The following is an 18,630-nucleotide window of genomic DNA, read 5'->3' as shown; positions in this document are numbered from 1 at the left end:
GCAGGTAAATTGAGCAGCATGGATAAGAGATCAGCATTTAACGTTATTACCCTTTGAATCATATGCTCCTTTCATTTAGATTGTGAGCTCTCACATTTAGGTCCCTCCTAACCTTCCTGTCTTGTATTATAGTTGTACTGTCTCCCTTTATTTTTTAAGTTGCCATGCAAACTGTTGCCACTATATACATTTTTTATAATAACAAAGGAAACATGTTAAGAGAGAAATATTTTGACCACCATTGCTGACCTGTTTCTATAAATACTACATTTATTCCAGTTCATTGATTCGTTATTGAAGCTGAGGGATCAGAATGAAAGACCGTAAACTAGCATTTTCAGTAGGACAGATCAGTAATGAAAGCGTCCTTGATTCTTTTATGACTGGTTCCTTCCAAACAGTTTTTAGTGGTTTCTCAGAGTCTATCGCCGCTTACACACGATCATTTTTCGGCATAAAAAAAAAAAACGACGTTTTTAAAAACGTCATTTAAAATGATCGTGTATGGGCTTCACGTCATTTTTCGGCTTCTGAAAAAAAAAAACCGTTTTTCGGGTTTTAAAAAATGATCGTGTGTGGGCTAAAACGACGTTTTAAACTTGCGCATGCTCAGAAGCAAGTTATGAGACGGGAGCGCTCGTTCAGGTAAAAATACTGTTCATAATGGAGTAAGCACATTCATCACGCTGTAACAGACAGAAAAGCGCAAATCGTCTTTTACTAACACGGAATCCGCTAAAGCAACCCAAAGGCGAATAGAACTTCACCTTTAGAGTGCCGTTGTACGTCACCACGCTTTTTTCATCATTTTTTAAAAAAAAGGATGGTGTGTGGGCAACGTCATTTTTAATGATGAAGTTGGAAAAACTTCGTTTTTTGGACATGCTGAAAAACAATGTTTTTTTTTCATGCCGAAAAATTATCGCGTGTACGCTGCATAATAATCTGTCAATGTGCTGGACATAAGTGAGTTTTATAGCTATAAATCTCATTCTACCAATAGAGAAGGTTATTAAAGTCGGCCATAGGTGGATCAAATCTCAACTGGCATGGACCAGCCGAGATTGGTGGGCTGCTTTAAAAAGAAGAGGTATCCATAAAGAAGATGATTTCAAGGATAAGGATACAAAAAGAAAAGCAAAGGTCTTTGCTTCTGTGTAGAATTATTACTTGATTTACTTAAAAATATGCTCTGTTATAAATTCAAATATATCAGATAAATATTTACATGAGGTACCAGGCCACCAGCACCTCAGATCTCAATGGTAGCCAACATCCAGTATTCGTGTACTTCTTGTCCTCTGGGTTGTGATTGTGTAGAGAAGAGAGTCTCACTTCCTAAATTCTACAAAATCCGAAAACATAGGGATGTCGCATCTTAAAGTGGCCCAGAGTACAGATGAACATTCCCACAGGTGTTCCCACAACAGCAAAAATAATGTAGATTGCGCAGAGCTATCCCTTATTGTGAGATCCCTAGAACTTGCTGGTCACAGTGGGGTTGATTTACTAAAACTGGGGAGTGTAAAAATCTGGTGAAGCTCTGCATAGAAACAAATCGTCTTCCAGGTTTTTTGGTCAACGCTTAATTGAACAAGCTGAAGTTAGAAGCTGATTGGCTACCATGCACAGCTGCACCAGATTTTGCACTCTCCAGTTTTAGTAAATCATCCCCACAGTGCCTAGGTTTCCTGTCTTAAAAGATAGATCATTAAAATGGTTGCTAGCAGGCTAATATGTCAAGAACAACTGCCTATGCTGGCCACACAACTAACAAAATGTAAAAATAGTATTGCTCAGTATTGCTTTTTTTTTTTTTTTTTTTAAGAATGGTGAAAAATCCCTAAATCTGTTCTTTTCAGTAATCATTTTAAGAAAAAGATTAAAACAATGAATGGAATATATGATAATTTCTTGCTACTTGTGTGTCCAGCATGAGGTTCACAGGAAACAATCTTTCATAAAACTCTTCTGATTTCCTCCAGTCCAATTTTCTCCTAATGTCTGTGGTGCTGAATGTATACACAATGCAGAGGGTTGTTGTCAGTTATTTTGAATAGCATTCTAGAAATTATGTTATCAGACACTGTGACTCTATTGTTAGGTTGTATCTCAATACAGTACCTCTTCTGATCTCTGCTTCATTTTTACTGGTGAGCAAATTACCTAAAATGAAAGGCTGCCTAAAACGAAATGCATGAATTATGAAGCTGACAAACTACTACTTTGAGCAGTATTTTGCATGCAGAGACTAAAAGAGGTAACTGTACAGTTGTTGGTACCTGATAACATATATTTCCTCTGCTTTCCTTTCTTGTTAATATTCTAACTTTTTTCTGTTACAATGTGCATACATTTCAGTGTATTATCAAGACAAAAAAATAGGCTCAAGGGGGTAAAGGTATGCATAGTATTATAATATTTTTTTTCTTTGTTTTCTATCCTTTTTTTTTTATGTTTAAAGGTTTGCATCGGCGTGATAGAGGAAAGACTTAAACATAAACATTTGGACAACTGTAAATTTGTTGTGCCATTGCAAACATTACTGTTGCTTTATGCCCACATGTCATATAAAAAAAATACAAAAGAGAAGAGCCACCCGTGATATACATCAGAGAACAGGATAGATACAAACTGTCAGATCAGATAGGTGTGATGTAGAGGGAATGGGCATTCTGTATGGTACAACATTGTACTTATCCTTAGGATCCGTACACAAGGGCCGAATGTCGGGAGACATCAGCCGGTTAAAGTGAAAATGGCCGACATTAGGTCCGTGTGTGCGCCATCTTGTCTGACAGAATCCAGCGTCTATCAGACAAGCGTGCGGGAAAACCAACAATCGACTGACTCCTGATCAGCACTCTAAGCCAGTAGCAGATAGCGCTGATCGGAGTGTTCTGGCAGGGGGGCCGTCCCCCTGTCAGAACAAAACTGCTCAGAAGGGAAGATCACTATACTAACTTTGCATAGTTAATACAGTGGCCCTGACCGGAGCTGACAGTTGTTTTAGTGTGTACCAGGCTTTACACAGGTACAACTTGCCATGCTTTAAAAACAATGCCATCAGTCTTATAATAGACCCCACATTTCTATAGGAATATAAACCTGAGAAATGTTGTGAAAATTGGATTTTTTTTTATATGACATGTGGGCATAAAGCAACAGTAATGTTTGCAATGGCACAACAAATTTACAGTTGTCCAAATGTTTATGTTTAAGTCTTTCCTCTATCACGCCGATGCAAACCTTTAAACATAAAAAAAAAGGATAGAAAACAAAGAAAAAAAAATATTATAATACTATGCATACCTTTACCCCCTTGAGACAATTTTTTTGTCTTGATAATACACTGAAATGTATGCACATTGTAACAGAAAAAAGTTAGAATATTAACAAAAAAGGAAAGCAGAGGAAATATATGTTATCAGGACAGTTACCTCTTTGAGCAGTATTTTGCATGCAGAGACTAAAAGTAGTAGTTTGTCAGCTTCATAATTCATGCATTTCGTTTTAGGTAGCCTTTCATTTTAGGTAATTTGCTCACCAGTAAAAATGAAGCAGAGATCAGAAGAGGTACTGTATTGGGACATCTGCCTTTACGGCATCGAAGTCTTGGTCCACAGGGTTCAATATTAAGTTGGCTCACCATTTGCAGCTACAGTAGGTGAACCCGATATTGTGTCAATCTCGCTCTCTTTCTCGGCGAGATTGAGCACCTACGAGCCCCATCGCGGGAGCCAGCGCCGAGCTGGCTTGCCGCGATGGAGACAGAGCCGTCATAGAAGCGACGGGAGATCCGACTTGGATTCCTGCCAATTCTACACGTGTGCGGCGTTTGTTATGAATCCTGAGGGGGAAGTCCCCGCCGGATTTTAAATAAAAATCCGGCATGGGTTCCCCCCTCAGGAGCATACCGGGCCCTTAGGTCTGTTATGGGTTGTAAGGAGAGCCCCCCTACGCGTGGTAGGTATCACATGGGCAGGTACAGAGCATGATGGGACTGTGAGGCCTATATAGGTCCGATGCAAGGCGCGCATCCGTCATTTCAGCAAGAAGAACCGGCGTGTCAACATCGGGAGAAGAAGAGAAGTGAAGAACATGACGTCACAGCACGGAAGAAGAACTCACAGCACGGAAGGAGAAGAAGACGTACAGCACGGAAGAAGGCACTGGACAGCGAGACGAAGAACCGGGGTGCGCCGAGTCAACAGCGGAGAGCGGCGAACATAGAAGGAGACCCCCCGGATACCGGAGAAGATGGGGGGTGGGGGCTTTTTTAAAAGCGACCCCCCCCGGCGGTGGAAGAGAACCAGACGGTGGCCCCCACCCACCCGAAGACGTCAAAGAAGAAGCTCCCCCTGGTAAAAGAGCTAATAAAGAAGACAGGGGGGGCCTCCGGAGCAGACTAATAAAATATTTTAATACCCTGTGTGGTTTATTTGTGTTTTTACCACTTTTCTTGCAGGTGAATGGGTAGGGGTACGATGTACCCCATACTCATTCACTTAGGGTGGGGGGCCGGTATCTGGGGGCCCCCTTATTAAAGGGGGCTACCAGATTCCGATAAGCCTCCCGCCCGCATACCCCGACAACCAACGGCCAGGGTTGTCGGGAAGGGGCCCTGTCCTCATCAACATGGGGACAGGGTGCTCTGAGGTGGGGGGGCCGCAGTGCGCCCCCCTGCCCCAGAGCACCCAACCCCCCCATGTTGAGGGCATGCAGCCTGGTACGGCTCAGGAGGGGGGGGGGCGCTCGCTCGTCCCCACTCCCTTCCTGGCTGGCCGGGTAGCGTGCTTTGGATACGGGTCTGGTATGGATTGTAGGGGGACCCCCTACGCCGTTTTTTTTCGGCGTAGGGGGGGCTCTCCTTACAACCCATAACAGACCTAAGGGCCCGGTATGCTCCTGAGGGGGGAACCCATGCCGGATTTTTATTTAAAATCCGGCGGGGACTTCCTCCTCAGGATTCATAACAAACGCCGCACACGTGTAGAATTGGCGGGAATCCAAGTCGGATCTCCCGTCGCTTCTATGACGCGCTTGCTGGGATGTGCTGTCACTATTCCAGTGAGTGCGAGATGTCGGCGAGATCTCGGCACCATGTCGCCGAGAATCAGCGCGATGCTGTCGTGCTAAAAACACAATATCACAAACACCTACTGTATAACGGCTTTAACTCTTCTGGTAAGGCTGTCCAGAAGGTTTAGGAGTGCATCTATGGAAATGTTTGACCAACTTGTTTTCTGGACATAGTCTACTGGTCCTGGAGCCATCAGTATCATTGTGTACAGAGAGTAATCTAAAAGATATAACATAATTAATATTTTAATTCATTGTCTGTGTCATCCCATTGTATACCTATAAGTGTCAGTCCCTCAATTGAGAGGAGAAATGTTAGGACCAGGGCCCCTGAGGGGTCTCCTTACATGCTTCCCCATTCTACACCACCCTCTCCTGTGCAAATCATGGAATACAGCTAAATAGGACCCTTCTCCCCTTTCTTTAAAATGCAGTGGTTTCCTTTCACTGTGCAGGGATCACCAGCATTTCATCTATCATACAGTACTTCAAAAGGAGACACTGTATATGTTCTAAAGAAAAGAAAACCACAAATGCAGTAGTACATAATGCTATATTCCCATTTGTATGTCAACATGATACTAATATTAAGACTGGTTTGTTCCATTACCTTAACGTAACATCTATCTAGTGTAACAAAGGACTGCCAAGCCAGAGAAAGCTCACATCCAGAATCTTTAAGCTAGTTCTAGATTTATTTCCACCCAGGAAAAGTATATCTAACAAAGATAGAGGAATCATAGATATCTTTCTGCTTCGCACCTTCCATCATGTAGCTGTACACTGAATAAACCCATAGACGATTAGAACCTACCTTTTAATGTATAAAAATGTTCTCAAAGAGTTCTGCACTATTGCATCTCACGGTCTGTACACCAGACTTCCAAAACTTAGTGTGTATGTTTCCTTTTGAAGAGGTTACAAAGATTACCAGTGTCAACACAATTCAACAAATTGCAATGGTACACCACTTAAAATCTTTTAGAACTGCCATAGCATTATCCCCTACCTTAAGGACCTCCAATTAACACTCAACAACTGAAAAATTGCCTCTAAGTGCGCAGGAAGGGAAATTAAGTGTCCGAGTGGGGGTCAAACTAAACTCGCAATAATTGGATGCAGGTGGCAAATCTCCACCATGGAGCCGCATGCCCCATGGTCGCCTATCAGATTCCTGGATATAGATTCAACCACACTGTGCCCTCCAGGCGCTGGAGGTACGCATGAAACTGGCAAGGGATCATCTACTACCTTCAAAGGAAGTTGACAGGGGCGTCCTAATACCAGCAAATGCTGGGTTTGGCTCTGATGCCTAGGGGAGCCCCACTCCAACCAGAAGCCACCAAATTAGATGCAATACACTGACACACTGTACCACAACCAGGGGCGGATCCAGAGTCTAGTCTCGGGAGGGGCACTGCCAGAAAATAAGGTGTACCTGTACGCCATTTTGTGCAATAGCCAGCAAAGGCACAAGTGCTGATTGGCCAGAGGGGGAGCCAGTCAGCGGGTCCGGCGAAAGTGATGTCCGCCGGCCACCTGCAATCACTCCCCACAGAGATAGAACAGCGGTCTGCTGATGTAAACAAGCAGATCGCTGTTCTGTCAGAGATGAACAGAGTGATCTTGTGTTCCTGCTAACCAGGAACACAGATCACTCTGTTCATCTAGTGAGTCCATCCCCACACAGTTAGCAAGCACCCCCTAGGGACACAGTTAACTCTTTGATCACCCCTAACGTTAACCCTTCCCAGCCAGTGTCATTAGTACAGTGACGGTGCATATTTTTTAGCACTGATCACTGTAATAGTGTCACTGGCCCCCAAAAAGTGTCAATTAGGTGTCTGATCTGTCCAACACAATGTTGTAGTCCTGCTAAAAAATTATCAATGGCTGCCATTACTAGTAAAATATAAATAAAAATGTCGTAAACCTATCCTCTATTTTGTTGATGTGATAACTTTTGTGCAAACCAATCAATATACATTTATTGGGATTTTTTTTACCAAAAAAAATGTAGCAAAATACATATTGGCCTAAATTGAGGAAGACATTTTTTTTATAGCAAAAAGTTTAAAATGTTGCTTTTTTTCCCCAAAATTGTGGGTTTGTTTATATCGCAAAAAATAAAATATCACATCAAGAAAGTGCTATTAGTGGGAAAAAAAGGACATAACTTTTACTTGGGTACAGCGTTGCACCACCACGCAATTGTCAGTCAGTTACAGTAACGCATCGCAGTATCGCAAATGGCCTGTTCGGGGGGGGTGGTTCCGGAGGGGTTTAGATTTGTACAAAACTAAAACGGCAGCATTTGTTTTTCATAAATAATGGCAGTATGGCACACAATATTTTGCAATTTTACACATTCATTAATTATTTTACTCGCTTTTTTTTGGTGCTCTGGTGGGGGGGGGCTCCCATGCAGGAGCAATGGAGATGATCAGGATCCATTAATTGCATTGCACTGTCTGCAGGTGCAGCCAGCAGCATCAGATGACAGTGACACACAGGCACTGCTTCTTCCTGTGTTCACGCCGTGCTGTGCTGTGGAGGAGGTGGGTGGAGTCAACACTCTCACTCAGGGTGATGAACGAAGAAGGCTCTGCTCTAAATGCTGGGGTTCTCCTCCTCCTCAGCAGTGGCTCCAGCCTCCGACGTGACTGACGTCACTGGTTGCTACACGCCAAGTGCCGCAGGTGTTAGCAACCAGTGCAGGGGAACACTAGCCAGCGGCGCAGCTTTACCCACCTCCTCCCTCCAGCGTGGCATAATGACCAGAGTCTCTCTCAGTGCCGCTCATCAGCTGCTGATTATACCGATGTGAGAGAGAGAGACTCTGTCGGACTGCAGTCAGTGATATTTTCGGGGGGGGGCAATTGCACCATTGCCCCCCTGGATCCGCCCCTGACCACAACTCATAAAAGGCCACATTTTACCACTCCATTTTAGAGTACCAAAATCAAGGTAACAAACCCCTACGCAACCACCACTCACCACAGGGGGCAGCCACACTATCCTAATGTGGATAGATGTCAATTTGTTAGTAACTTATGGAAAATTGTCCACTCGTAAAGGATATAACACAAATAAGGGGGCCAATAGCAGACCCATTGGGGAGCAGATGCATCGAGCACCCCTAACAATGGAAAAAGTTGTAACCCTAACTACATCATTCAATCCAGGTGGTATGTTATGTTTCAGATGGTATATCCACCTAGTCTCTGGAGCAACCCCTTATCAAAACTCTATCCAAGGCCATGAACTTTATTACTGTGACATCATATTTGTATAGCAAACCTACATGTCTGCCAATCGGGGTATTGATTTTAGGTGTGTAGTAAATATGGTCATGTATGTGTTTATGGAAAGGGCGCTTGGTCTTCCCTACCTAAAAAGAGCCACAAATGCAGGTCATTAATTAGACCACACCTGAGGTGGCACAATCAAAGTGGAAGTGTGACTTAAACCACACACCATTGGGGAGCCTACACCCATTGCATTCTTGAGTGAAAGGGCATTTTGGGCAATTACTACATTTGCATGTCCCCTTTGGGCCTTCATCTTCATCTGGTTTCTCAGGGCCATGGCTGTGTACCAGCCTATCTATTAGAGATATATTACGTCTATAGACTATCTTCAGTACCCATAGTTTTATCAGTGCTTAACAAGCACTAACATGTAGACATAATTCACCTTATCTGTTGGTGATGGTAGGTATAGGTGGTTACAAATGTTACAGTTTCTGTGAATACAACTTTTGTTTTTGTCCGAACAACAGTTTGGACCGCGGGCGTTTTCAGAGCTCTCTAATGAGCTTTTTTGTAGACACCGTTTACTATAGCCCCTCATTAGTAAATGAGGGAATCTTTTGTACTGATGTTTTTGGGTGTACACTGTGGGGCCTCAATATGGTATTCCCTGCTGTTTCTTTCCTGAACAGGGAGGTAAAATGTTACCATCTTTCTCTATTGTGATGTTTATACTGAGGAACGTGATGCTTTTGGCCACAGAATACATAAAAGAACGATTATTATCCAGTTCCTCCAGGAACTGGCATTCAAAAACTTTCCCCTGAGACCAGTCCAAACCATGAGGATATCATCGATGTATCTGTGCCAACCCCCCCAACTAAGGGTCACCATACAATGGGGCACAATAACTACCCATTGCAACATCTTGAACCTGGTTCTATATTGCATAACATTGTATTTACACAGGTACAATTTCCCATGCTTTATAAACAACATGTTGTCAGTCCTACAATCGATCCTATGCAGTGGTTTCAGTTGATAGAATTCTTTAGTCAGTCAACTCTGACAACACTGGTGTGTTCCACTTTTTCAAAATATTTAAAAGAAGACAAAACTGTAATGCCGCGTACACGCGATCGGTTTGTCTGATGAAAACGGTCTGATGGACCGTTTTCATCAGACGAACCAATCTCGTGTGGGTCCCATCGGTTTTTTATCCAGCGGTGAAAAAACTAGGAACTTGTTTTAAAATTATCTGATGGTTAAAAAAACGGTAGAAAAAAAAACGATTGTGTGTGGGCACGTCCATCGGTTTAAAAATCCACGCATGCTCAGAATCAAGTGGACGCATGCTTGGAAGCATTGAACTTCATTTTTCTCAGCACGTCGTTGTGTTTTACATCACCACGTTCTGACACGTTCGGTTTTTTAACTGATGGTGTGTAGGCAAGACTGATGAAAGTCAGCTTCATCGGATATCTGATGAAAAAATCCATCAGAGCGTTTTCATCGGATGAACCGATCGTGTGTACAGGGCATAAGACATTAAATGCATTTTGATTTGCTGCACTTAGAATGTATTTAGCGGATTTAAATTGAGGATTCAATTAGATATTACCTTGTAAGAAAAGGTTCTCTGGGCATAAAAAAGAAACTTGTTTCTGTGAACCAACTTTACTTCAGTCTCCGAGAAAGTTTTTGAATTCCAAGGGGAGCACAAAACAATTGTAAGTAAGGAACAGCTCCTCTCAGAAACCTTGCGTTTGTTTGGCTCCTATAGATCCTTCAAAAATAGAAAAAGTTAGAATCTATGTATAATTCGAATTTTGGAATAGAAGTCATGTTTCCCTAATTGCATTAGCAGTTCTGCAGTTGTCTGAAGCTGCTCTTTACAATATATAAATAAGTATGACAGTAATAACACTTTTGCGTTGTTTGAAAACGCCATGGTATAAGATTGAATTATCCTTTGAGTGTATACTGTTTCTTCCTATCAATGTTGCCAGAAGGAGAGGATGACTGCAGTGCCCTTCAATGTGACTACTATCAGAAAGTCAGCTGTGTGAGGGGATATATCTCTTTTTTTCAGTTATAACTTTATCTCACATATATTTTGTTCGTATAAATTCCAGAAACTTTCACATATAAATTTCTAGATGTTATGAAGGGATCAGGAGACAAAGTTCAAATATTCAGCATCTGAAACTAATGTTTAAGCTCCAACTTTTTCATGTACAGATAGTGCACGATAGTAATAAATTGAAAACTATGTTATCGTGTTTCAGGACTCTACAGACTGTAGGCCCTTCCCATGCAAGAACCTATACTGTTGCTGTGTACTTCAAAGGAGAGCGAATTGGTTGTGGTAAAGGACCAAGGTAATTTAAAAGCTTTCTCTTTATGTTTGATTAATAGATAACGCTGGAATGGTTTCTAATCGAGTGACTCCAGCAATACGCATCACACACATTAATAAGTTATTTTCCCTTACTGGCCCTGTCCTGCCATGACTTTAAAGTAAAAACCAATATTGAGTTATTATGCTTGGTTAGTTATGACGAGCACAATACCATACCCTTCTGCTTGTAGTGTCAGCTGTAATTAACAAAATCATACACGTATTGTCAGTTCATTACATACCTATGAACAAAGCCATATACATTACTCAAGCAACATGACATCTTTGAAGGAAAAGTTGACAGAAAATCCATGTTGCATCCCCTTTCCTTGTGCTCTTTGACAGCTCCTATTCTCATCCATCTGTGACTGAATTCTGTTAGAGATTTGTTTAAACCATCCAGAAGAAATGTTATTAGTAAGGGCTATGCACGTATTGTTTAATTTTTATTTTCATTATTGCTTTTTTTTAGGTTAGATTAAAGTGTTCCTATCATGCAGATACTGAAAAAAATTCACTATTCTAAAACATGAGTAAGGTTGACCATACACTAGGGAATTTAAGCCTTTGACAAAGAACAATTTGATTGTTACACAAACTCAACACGCACATCCACTGTTTAGTGCATGTCAGGATATCTTTCATTACACCCTGTGTGGCAGTAACTGGATACGCTGGAATATTTCTATTTTTTTTTTTTTTTGCCTTATTAGAAGAGATGGAATATTTATTGTAGAACTCTTTCCAACCCACCAACTCCAGTTTTTTGAATTTGACCATTTTCACTTAGTTTGTGTAATTGCATTAACCACACTTTACCTCTACCATTGCAACAACTTTAACAGGCAGGGTGTGTATAGGAGTTTTCGATATATTCAGTCCATTAAAACATGGCTATAATATGCTGTTTTGTGTGAGTGATGAGTACTACATCTTTTTACCCTATAAAATGATATTTTAAATGTGCTGCAGCTTGTACAACTTTAACATATATATTTTTATTTTTTCAATTTTTTTTTTTTCTGATGTATGGTCTTTGCAGGGAAAAAAGTTTAATCTGTTATTCAGGTAAATTGTTAATTGCTTTATCCAGCAAAAATGGCAACTGTGCTATTGTAAGAAAGTTTCCTGTCACTATGGCAGTAAGTGAGGAAAAATCCCCCATGATAGAAGCAAATAGTGGTAAAAGCCATACAAAGGTTCTCAACATAAACCTGCAGTCTGTTTCTAGAGAATTCCCCAAATAGAATGGATGTGTTCTTGAACATCCTTCCTTTGCCTACTGTGAAAAAATCTTTTAATATTTACATGTTGATACTGCAGGCTTTTTGTATGTAAAGAAACAGCAAGGAACCTGTAGGGGTTATGTTGGCATACCTTCCCTATTTTGCAGACAAAAAAGCAAAAGAAGGTCCCAGTTAATTGACAAAAAAATTAGGATACACTATAGCAATCCTGAATAAATGTAGGCTGTGTGCCTTGCATCATTTCAAGGCACAGATTTTCAGTTTTATTGGAATATACTTTTCATAAAAAACCTGCTTAGACCTCCAACACACAACAAAAAATGTAAATGCTCATAAAGATTGGGGGAGTTGAAAAGGCTGCTTTACTTACCTTACATTATGTTCTGACACTTCTGGTGGTGGGTGGTCACTCAGCGTCCTCACATATAGGGCTATTAATTGTATTGTATGAGGAGCAGGCAGGGGTGTGAACCATTGCTGGGAGCGCCTTGGAGAGGAGGCTTCTCAGAAAATGTCAAACAGATGGACAGAGCTTATGGGACAAAGGAGTTAGGCAAGTATTACTCCTTATTTCTGCAACCCTAGACTCGAGGAGCTGTTAGCACTTGCGGTGTGGGTGGGCCCACAGCAGGGTTAGATTAGTCTAATTCCTGGAGTTGAAGTAGAAATATTTGATTGCTATGAATATACAGTATATTACATTTATGCTCTGCAGTATATTCTTTCTTTTTACAGGACATGTAGCATTTTTGTACAGAAATGCATGGTAAAATATATCTAAAGCCAAAACTTAGGGATATTTTTGCATTCCAGTCCTGTGAAAAAGTGAGGGAAATACCCCATCAGGCCCTTTTCACACATTCGGACCGATGGTCCGTTTTTCATTCATGCGCTGATATCAACGGATATCAATGCAACTGTATGGAAATCGCTATGATCTTCCATTTACATTTGTTAACATGCGCTTCCGCCAAGATCCATTTTTTATAAAAAGATCAAAGCCCTATTTTTCTTGTGTAAAAAACTAATTGGACGAAAAAGGATGTAAATGGACAAACTCAGTTTTTGCACGATAAAATGCCTCCAAGACTCAAGTGGTCAAGGACTCTAGCTGGAGGTAGTAAAAAAAATGATATAAAAACAGATGAAAAACTGATGTAAACTTCATCTGTTTTTTTTCTTTGAAAAAACGTGACTGAATTAATGAACCAAACAGTCCACATGTGTGAAAGGGGCCTTAGGTGTCACCAGAAGATTTGTTTGCATTATAAGATTTCTCCTATTCCTGTTCCAACGACAACTCAAAATGTTAACGAGAAAATAAAAGGAGTTTCCCTCATGTAAAGAATGGAAACAGCCTCAGCCTAGACTCCATTTAGGCCACACCACCGACATGTCAACTCAAAATGTTGAATTTCCTTCTTGTCATTATATCCACGTTTTGGCACAATTGTATAATGTAAAGTCTATATACTTTAAAGTCTTTACCCCGCTTTGCATAATAAACAACAAAATCACACATAAACTTGTTAAATACACAGAGACTTGCACTTGTGTTAAAGTTGTATATAAACACATACAGTGGCATATGTTAACACTTTACTGCATGCACATTGCTGCAAAAGGGCCTTTGATGTCATTGGATTAATTCAGACATTCAATTTTTGTACTTTATATTATAAAAAGCATGAAATATGTAACATTTGAGGTATAAAAAAAAAGGTTTAGTAGCATGTAAAGGGGGAAAATAGAGAGAATGAAGAAGGCACAACAAAGGTGCGACAGGTGGAAAGCATGAAAAGGTTAACTTGCAGTATTAATCAAATGTTGAACAGTAAAGGAAACTACTACTTAGCATAGGTGTGCTGTTAACAAAGATGTTTCATTAAGATACAGCATCTTGTTGCTGTACTGGGACCACAAATGCTATTCAGACAAAAAATCAGTGTCTTTGATTGTTGGGTATTTCTGAGAAAAGCAAAAAATGGTAAACTGGGAAAGAACTTTTAGGATTGCCAATAAGTTTGAAGCATAGCTATCTTTTTAATGTCAGAAGGTTTTCCATTGTATCTTTAAAAGACCCTCAAGGAGTAATGCGTATCCCTTTCCCATTTTCTCTTCTTATTGCCGCTTAAAAGGATTTAAGAGCTCACTTAAAACTGATGGAGGTAATTAGGTTAATTGGAGTTTTTTTTTTTTTTTTCTTTCAGCATTCAGCAGGCTGAGATGCAAGCTGCTATGGACGCCTTGGAGAAATGTAAGATTATTTTTGTCTTTTGTGTGTTTCCTTTACTGCAGTTAAAGCCTTGCAGTGCTCATTTGTAATGTGCTTGAAGCAGTTTCATCTCCAACAATATATTGACTTTGGCAGGATCTTTGTTTAGCATGACAAAATAAGAAGTGCTTCTACAAGTATGCTTTTAAAATCTTCATCACTGATAGCCACACAGTGCAGTCAAATTACATTTTTTATAACAATTCCTATTATATATTTAAAGGCACATCTGTTTTTCAAAGGGTCTGTCTTTAATAACAGTTTGAGCTCTAGTATAGCTGTTGTTTGGCTTGTCAGATAAACCACACTGACTTACAGCAGGCACAATGTAGGTGATGTCATTGTTTTTCTCTCCCCAGATAACTTCCCCCAGATGGCTCATCAGAAACGTTTTATCGAACGGAAGTACAGGCAGGAATTGAAAGAAATGAGGTTGGAGAAGGAGCAACAAGAGAACGCGGAAGACGTGAGAAAATAAAGCCTGCCATTCTTACAGGGTCCATTCAAACTCACCGGGGGCAGCTGCCATACAACATCATTCTGTCTGTAAATGTTTACAGATAACTCATGCTGTGTCCAGTTACACAAGAGAGATTTATGATGATTTTCGAGTTTTGCTCTTATTTTAGCATTTTTTTAAGTGTTAATATTTTAGTATTTAATGTCGTATTTGCTTTTTTATTTAGTGTATCCTAATTTTGCAAATTTTAATAAAAAAATCAAGAATAAAGTATTTTTTTTTATATCTTTTAAACATAATTGATGATCCATGTAGTTGGCTTGTTGCCATAATTAATTAGCAATTTCAGGCTATAAGGAAAATCAGGGAATACCATCTAGGAAACACTGCAAATGTGATAATATCAGAATATTTGGGGGGGGGGGGGGAACAGACACATCTATTGCGCTCTGCAAAAAATATAAAGGAAAGAGAAAATAAAACGTTCATTATATCCATAAGCGGGCCATGGAGTAAAACCGAATACAATTATCTAACAATCTTTCTGTTCCCCAAAGATCGCTCCCTAGAGTAACATTCTACTATATTATTTTTGAGCGTAAAATGTTGTGCTTTAAAAAACACATTTAACAGTTTTTGTAATACACAACAAACAAGTTTTCTAGTGCCAGTTTCTGTCAAAAACTATATCACATTTCCACAACCCTTTTTGTAAGGTGCCCTATGTGTTTGATGAGATTAAACCTATATTTCTTCAGTGGCGGAGCGTGCTCTTGCAACTCTGGTGGTAAACCTAAAGTGAATAACTTTCCATTAAATTTTCCATATTGTTTATGTATTCATATATAAGAGATCATATTTTCCTATTATTGTCTCACGCTGCTATCTTGAATTTATTTGCATATTGAGGATGACCCTGCCCGCAACCATCATGCCTCAGTTTTTTGCTAGTGTCCTCAGGATAGTTTTCTTTATCTCTGCTGTTCTCTGTTTGGAAGATTGTTCAACTATCAACGACTGCTGATATATTCATGCCTAACATATGTGAAATCTTAGAAATCTCCCCAGTCAGCCACCAGCACTGGTTTTCCCAGTTTATACTGGTGTTCTCTCTGTGACAGCCTTGAAATTCTGCAAGTGACTTCAATCATCCACAGCTACTGGTTGATTCAGGGCAGATATGGAAATGCTAGAAAATTCTCCACTTTGCCAAGCAGTGCAGATTCTGAAGTTAATTGACGTTGCTTAATTTTTCTCTGTTGCAACAGTCCTGCAATTAGCAGTGGCTACAGTATGTGTTCCTGTTTACATAATTCCAGTTATGCTAATTAAGTCAGGTCAGCATGTGTGGGGATTCCTTATGGAGCTGTCAGTCCGGAGCTGAGGCAGTTTTCCTCTAACCACAACTCACTGTTGTACAACAACAGCCTTGCGCTGGGTTGAGGTTTCCTCTGTTGAAGTACTGAGGATACATTTGTGGCATGTGATTGCCAACTGCCCACCTTGTGTGAGGAAATTAAATTATCCTTTTATTCTGGGCTTGGTTTTACATTATGTACTTTTCCAGCTTTTTTGTTATTGGGCTTACCACACAAATATTGCAATTTCATTTTTTTCCCACCCCTCCCTTCTCCCTAGCTGCACTTGAGGACCAGCTCTAAAATTCTAAGAAGCATTAAGGGATGGGTGCACACACTTAACGATTCAGTTCTTCAACTTTGTATGTCAGAGTTATGGCTTGTGCACCTGTTACTCCTAATTACATCTAGTACCATTGCCTTTAAAGGGTCACTAAAGGAAAAAAAAATGTTTTGCTGAAATGACTGTTTACAGGGTATAGAGACATAAAAGTTAACTGATTCCTTTTAAAAATGATTAAAAATAGATTAAATTCAATCATATAATGTTCCTGCAGTTTCACTTTTGTTTTTAAACTGGTTTCATGTTTCTGTGAAGTAAAGAGACCCACAGAACAAAAACAAACACATCCAAGGCAGTGTTTTGTTTTTTAATCTGATTGGTTCTGAGGAGTTTTAGACACACAGCTTGGGCCACAGTGAAAAGCTGCCATGAGATTTTTCATAAGGAGCCAGACAAGCAGGAAGTGTGGAGATCACAGCAGAATTGCAGCAACTTCAAAGCAAAAACGAACAATGAGGACATGAAACCAGTACTGCAGTAAGGTAAAGGAAGCTATTTAGCTAAAAAAAAAATCCTTTAGTGATCCTTTAAGTACAACTGAAGTGAAAAGGAGAAAGTGTGAAGACTGGGAGAGCCTTGGACAGGCTGCACAGGGAGAAGGGCAGAATTCAGTTCCCTATGGGGCAAAGGAAAATTTGAGATTTGTTCCTTTAAATGATTACTATGGAAAAAAGTGATACTTCTCTAAGTTGTTAAAGTCTGTCCATGCATTTCATGTTAGTACACATGTATAGACATCCTAGTTAAGGTGCTGGGCCTCAGAATTCTTGTATAAAAAGTGTTTCTTCCACATGATTTCTTTATCATACATCAAGGGACACAGAGTTAGGCTAGTATTCATTACTTATTGGGTTGTACGCCATCTCTAGGTGAATGGACACTGGTAGACCAAAGGTCTTAGACAGAAAGTCCGCCCCTATATAACTCCTTACATACAGGAAGCACTTCAGTTGTTTACCAGTGTCTGCAAGGTGAATGGGCATGTTTGTTTGAGCTCTCTAGAACTCCAGGTCTTTAGTCCCAAAATGGTTCTTAAATGAATCAAAGGATTGACCGATCAGATACTTTTGCAAAAAAAGCTTATATGCTTAAATAAATGTTACCAAAGTTTTGCAAGGATCATGCAAGGTTTTGCATGTAACGCGACCTGACATTGTGCGCACACAGAGCCGCACATGCGCCGTAGCTCTATCTCTAGCCATGTGCGAATACAGCCACGCGCGTTCACAGAGCTGGCTCTGAAACCCTGTTCCCTATTAAAGGGTTTCCTTTCTGGGGTGTGTAAATATAAAACACAGGTACTCCCTTTTTGTGGCTTGCAATGTCTTCAAACAAGAGGAGCAGGATTAACACTGCAGGAAAGGGCACATATGTTTTATCAGTAGCTCCTAAGGAGCCTAGTCGAAACCCTAGTGTTGTATCCCCTAAAAGATCAGAGGCTTCCGGGCAATCTGGGCCGCTGTCCCAGTCTGGTATGGTGCCTACTGTCAATGCTGCTGCTTCAACCTTTATCACAAGGGATGGTCTGTCCTCAGCTCTAGTTGGGTTAGAGGACAGGATTGCTGCCATGATTGCCTCCATAGTGCAGGGTGGCACTAAGCATGACTGATCCCCCTCCCTGATCCCCCTAACCTGGAGCAGGAATGGGTTGATGAAGGGGAAGAGCTAAATGCTAAGGATTGTGTGGAAGGCCAGGCAGGTGCGTCTGCTTCTGAGGAATCTGGTCCAGAAGATGTCCAGTTGGTATCGGCCTCTCAGTAGCAGAGGCTTTTGATTAAGACTCTTACCAAGATCATTATTTCTGCCTTTCAAGTTACTTCCTGCTGAGGTTTCTGAGCCTCCCTGGGTCTCCTTTTGATCCCTAAAGCCTTTTCAGGCTGCCCATGCTTTCCTCTTGCACCCACTATTGGAACAGGCAGTGTATGCTGTTTGGGAACATCCTGACAGGATTTTTGTTCCTCCTAATAGGTTTTTCCATTTGTATCCCAAGGAGGAAAAGTGTGTTAAGTGGAGCATGCCAGCCATAGATGCAGCAGTCTCTTCCTTAAGCAAGAACTTAACTTGTCTGATAATGCACAGGGCTTGAAGGAGCCTGTTGACAAAAAAATGGAGTCCCTATTAGGAGTTCCTTTTCTTTAGCCAGGTCAGCTATTTAGCCAGCTATCACAGCAATTGGAGTCTGCCAGTACTTAAATGATCAGGTCAGATGGCCT

General features: G+C 40.6%; 1 protein-coding gene across 3 annotated transcripts in view; it reads left to right on the top strand.

The window, feature by feature from the left end:
* The window catches only part of DROSHA (drosha ribonuclease III), a 478,288-nt gene that overhangs the window by 448,291 nt on the left and 11,367 nt on the right, over positions 1 to 18,630 (top strand). For all 3 annotated transcript variants that reach the window (XM_040353574.1, XM_040353573.1, XM_040353575.1), the window contains 3 exons: positions 10,622 to 10,714; positions 14,192 to 14,238; positions 14,616 to 14,722. In XM_040353574.1, coding sequence (XP_040209508.1) covers positions 10,622 to 10,714; positions 14,192 to 14,238; positions 14,616 to 14,722 — 247 coding nt within the window. The remainder of the gene's footprint in view (positions 1 to 10,621; positions 10,715 to 14,191; positions 14,239 to 14,615; positions 14,723 to 18,630) is intronic.

The sequence above is a fragment of the Rana temporaria genome, chromosome 5 (genome assembly GCF_905171775.1).
Source record: "Rana temporaria chromosome 5, aRanTem1.1, whole genome shotgun sequence".
Classification (NCBI taxonomy): Eukaryota; Metazoa; Chordata; class Amphibia; order Anura; family Ranidae; genus Rana; species Rana temporaria.
The sequence above is the reverse complement of the archived record's forward strand: the minus strand, read 5'-3'. Positions and strand labels throughout refer to the sequence as shown.